General features: G+C 42.2%; 1 protein-coding gene across 2 annotated transcripts; it reads left to right on the top strand.

Annotated features, from left to right (window-relative positions):
* Nucleotides 1–730: 730 nt before the first annotated feature.
* LOC112248807 (fatty acid binding protein 1-B.1-like) lies at nt 731–3,073 on the top strand. Of its 2 annotated transcripts, none has more exons than XM_042321281.1 (4): nt 731–876; nt 1,647–1,813; nt 2,176–2,268; nt 2,982–3,073. In XM_042321281.1, the coding sequence occupies exons 1-4, from the start codon at nt 810–812 to the stop codon at nt 3,030–3,032; spliced, it is 378 nt and encodes a 125-aa protein (XP_042177215.1). In that variant the 5' UTR covers nt 731–809; the 3' UTR covers nt 3,033–3,073. The 2 variants fall into 2 exon arrangements, with proteins under 2 accessions (XP_042177215.1, XP_042177214.1); XM_042321280.1 differs by having other exon boundaries at nt 1,647–1,819.
* The last annotated feature ends 527 nt before the right edge of the window (nt 3,074–3,600 follow it).

Below are 3,600 nucleotides of genomic sequence, written 5' to 3'. Positions count from 1 at the left end.
GGTAGACCTCATAGTGGTCTGATTGACTGTCATAGAAGACAGGTTCATAAAGCATTCATAACCCACATAGGCTTCAGGTTGAATTTAGAGGTGCAGGCAATGTATTCCTATGGGGAGAGAAGTCAATGCAAACTGTTTGAAGTAAACACCTTCTTTTAACTGTTAAGGGTTACACGGCACTGGCTGGATTCCAATTTTTCAAGTTGAATTGTATGTTCACTCAACTTCAAAAGAAAAGTTGAGTGAACATTAAAATTCAACTTGAGAATGTATGTTGGTTCAGCTATATGCCAAACATTTCTGCAAACTCACAATCCTATTGCAGTCTGCTGCCTTACAATTGTACATTGATTCAACATTTTTATAGTGCAGGGAGACAAAATACACCTCTCAACTCAAAGTGCAATGTAGCCTAGTTTAATTTCAACACAGGTGTATAGCGAGATAAAGTCAAGTTGAATTTGAAATGTGTTGATTGATCCATACACTTGTATTCATTTTTCTAAAGAGTCGAGGAGGCCTTGTTTATCAAATCAGATCAATGATCACTCACACTGCCAAAGTAGAAGAAGAGAGGATGAGAAGTGGAGTACAATAAAGTTGACCATTGCGATGTAGATTAGTTGCCCTTGGCTGGGAAGCTGATCCTAGATCTGTGCCTACAGGCAAGTAGCAGGGAAGATATGAGGGGAGGGGTTCTCAATTGTAGACACCTTTAGTTAGTTAATGAGTGCAGGGCTGGATAGATGGGGGTATAAAGACAAGCAGGGAGCTGTGGCTGACTCTACTGTCACTGTCTTATAGTCAACATGTCTTTCTCAGGGAAATACCAGATGGAGTCACATGACAACTTTGAGTCTTTCATGGAGGCTGTTGGTAAGTCTTGAAGTTGGGTTTGTACATTTGATTAGACTTGGGGTGTTAATTTCAGAAGTTGTAGTCCTTTCAGTAATGAAGATCAATGGTGACTGCGAATGCAATGGGTACTTGAACTGGTGTTAGATTTAACAACAAATTATAGTTTTGTAACTCATTGAAAGTGGATAAATTTAGTCTATTCAGACCATTTAAACAGGAACAAGCACTCATTAAGATCAGGTGTGGCCAACTACTGTGTTCAACACACTTAAGAGAAGATGGCGTTTGTTGAAGCTGAGAACGGAATGTGTTTTGATTAATTTTGTTTTTGTATGGCAAGTTCTGAGAACATGACTTGAACTGTAACTATGAGAACCTACAGAACATTATGCTGAAGTACTGACATTCCCACAGGAGAATATTTAGTCAGCTGAACAACTTGAGAACATTCCCAATGTAAAATGACTAATGTTCCTACAACTTTACCTTAAATGAAATGTTTGAATTTTCAGGAAATATTCTGATCAAATAATGAAATGCCAAGAAAATAACATTTTGTGAAATTCCTTAATGAGAATGTTCCAAAGCCAAGCAACTGTCCTGCACCATTGCCAGAATGTGGTATGCAAAATAACCAAGCCCTAAAACGTATGGTCCTCAGAATGTTATGTGCCAGCTGGGAATGCATTCAGATCATTGTGTTGCCATATTATAGTGCATCAGCGCTTTACTTCAGTAGTAATAATTCAGTGTTCATGTCCCACTCTCTCGCTGCCGCAAACATGTAGGTCTCCCTGATGAGCTTATCCAGGAGGGCAAAGACATCAAGAGCATCTCTGAGATTGAGGAGACTGGAGACCACTTCAAGGTGACTGTCACCACGGGGACAAAGATCCTCACCAACTCCTTCACCATTGGCCAGGAGACGGAGCTCGAGTCGCCGACCGGGGAGAAGGTCAATGTGGGTGGCGCATGTCACAACCCAACCATGAGTTTCATACATGTAGCCTGGGTTTATCCATCGCCCTACATATACAGCCAGTATCTAACTAAACTATAAGATCAGCTGATGTGGGGTCACTATGGTTAGTTCAGGTCCCAGTGATGTTGTGGGAGGACTGACTTTCGTTGGCAGAATCTCCTCTGCTCTCCAGGGACTGGGCGCACAGTTACGTCTCAAAACCAACTCACACACCTGATGCACACTGTCACTTTTTTTTCCTTCTCCATATATGGCCATCCAACTTGGGCCTGTTAAATTGGTCCTAGTTGGTGACCACTGCTTTCAGACCTAACCGTTGACCTCTCCTGTTTCAGTCTGTGGTGATGAGGGAAGGTAACAAGCTGACGACCATCCTGAATGGGATCGAATATGTCACAGAACTTACAGACGCAAACACCCTCGTCAACGTGAGTCTGGGGCATATGGCTGGGGGTTTCACGAAGCGACACAATTTCAGGGTTAATTTATACCATTAACAAAATGGTTAGTCTATGACAGTGCCGTGAACGCAATTCAACAGTTTGCTGCCGCCAATGTTCTAATTACATGCTGACCCCACCGCTCGCGTCGCAAAATAAATGTACGTGTTATTCAATCATTGCACCCACACTGCTCGCACGCCTCAGCAAGCATCTGCGTGGCCAGTTGCTAAAATAGAAATCGGTTCTATTTGATGTGCTGCAAGTCTGGCCTCTCCAATCTCCTCATTGGTTCTTAGGAGCATATACATACCCATGTGGGTGATTGAAAGATGAACTTTAAGGTCCACACTCTGGTCAGTTGTAACGTTGGTTGTCAACCGCCATATAAAGGAGGCGAGATGATGAGAAACATTTGGTTTTCTGTGGCTTAATTGTCAGAGTAGAGGACCTTGTGCATCTCAGGTAAAATAACAACCCAATGTTTATATACTAGGACAAATTAGCTAGCTAGCTAAATTGCCATAAATATGAAATGCTTTTTGCCCCAAATATAACTGTTTCGGAGTTTGTTTTGATATTTCAACCTGCATGTCCTGATCGCTTCTAGTGTGGGTGAACGAGCGCGTCCGGTTTGGTAAGCATAGTGTACTGGCATGGATTTATTGAGTGTAATGATTACAGATGCTTTCTCTTTTCAGACCATGACTCTGTCTGGCATGTCATACAAGAGGACCAGCAAACGAATGTGAAGATCTACTGCACTCTTTGGATTAATAAAATGTGAAAGGCATTGAATGGTCTGGTCTCAGCATTTCATATCAATGGGTAGAACTTCAGGGAAAATTGAAGTTTGTAATAATGAGGCAAGGTTTGAGTTGGATGAATGTGGGATTCAATAGAATAGAATAGCGTAGTTCCGTGAACATTACACTCTGGCCAAAATGGATTTTCTACATTTTAATGTGACTGCTTTATAGCAAATGTCAACCCAGCAGTGTAGAAATGAAGGCTTTGGTAGTTCCATCTAGTCTGTTGCAATATGGGTCAGAATCCTACCACATTGGGTGCATCAGTTTAAAAGCAGATTCCTCAATTTCCAGTTATTTTGGAAAATCAAGTTTCAGGCAATGTTTTTTGACATTGCTTTCACTAGTTCCACCCCAGTGTAGCTGACAAGGGGCTAAATGTGCACCATTTGAGGGTGACCTGCGCCTAGTTTCCCAGCTACAGTGTGGTTGGAAAAGCTAAGGACCCTGGGACTAAACACCTCCCTCTGCAACTGGATCCTGCACTTCCTGACGGGCCGCCCCCAGGTGG

Source organism: Oncorhynchus tshawytscha, linkage group LG04 (assembly GCF_018296145.1).
Source record: "Oncorhynchus tshawytscha isolate Ot180627B linkage group LG04, Otsh_v2.0, whole genome shotgun sequence".
NCBI classification, from domain to species: domain Eukaryota; kingdom Metazoa; phylum Chordata; class Actinopteri; order Salmoniformes; family Salmonidae; genus Oncorhynchus; species Oncorhynchus tshawytscha.
Note: the sequence above shows the minus strand (reverse complement) of the source record. Positions and strands in the feature narration are given on the sequence as shown.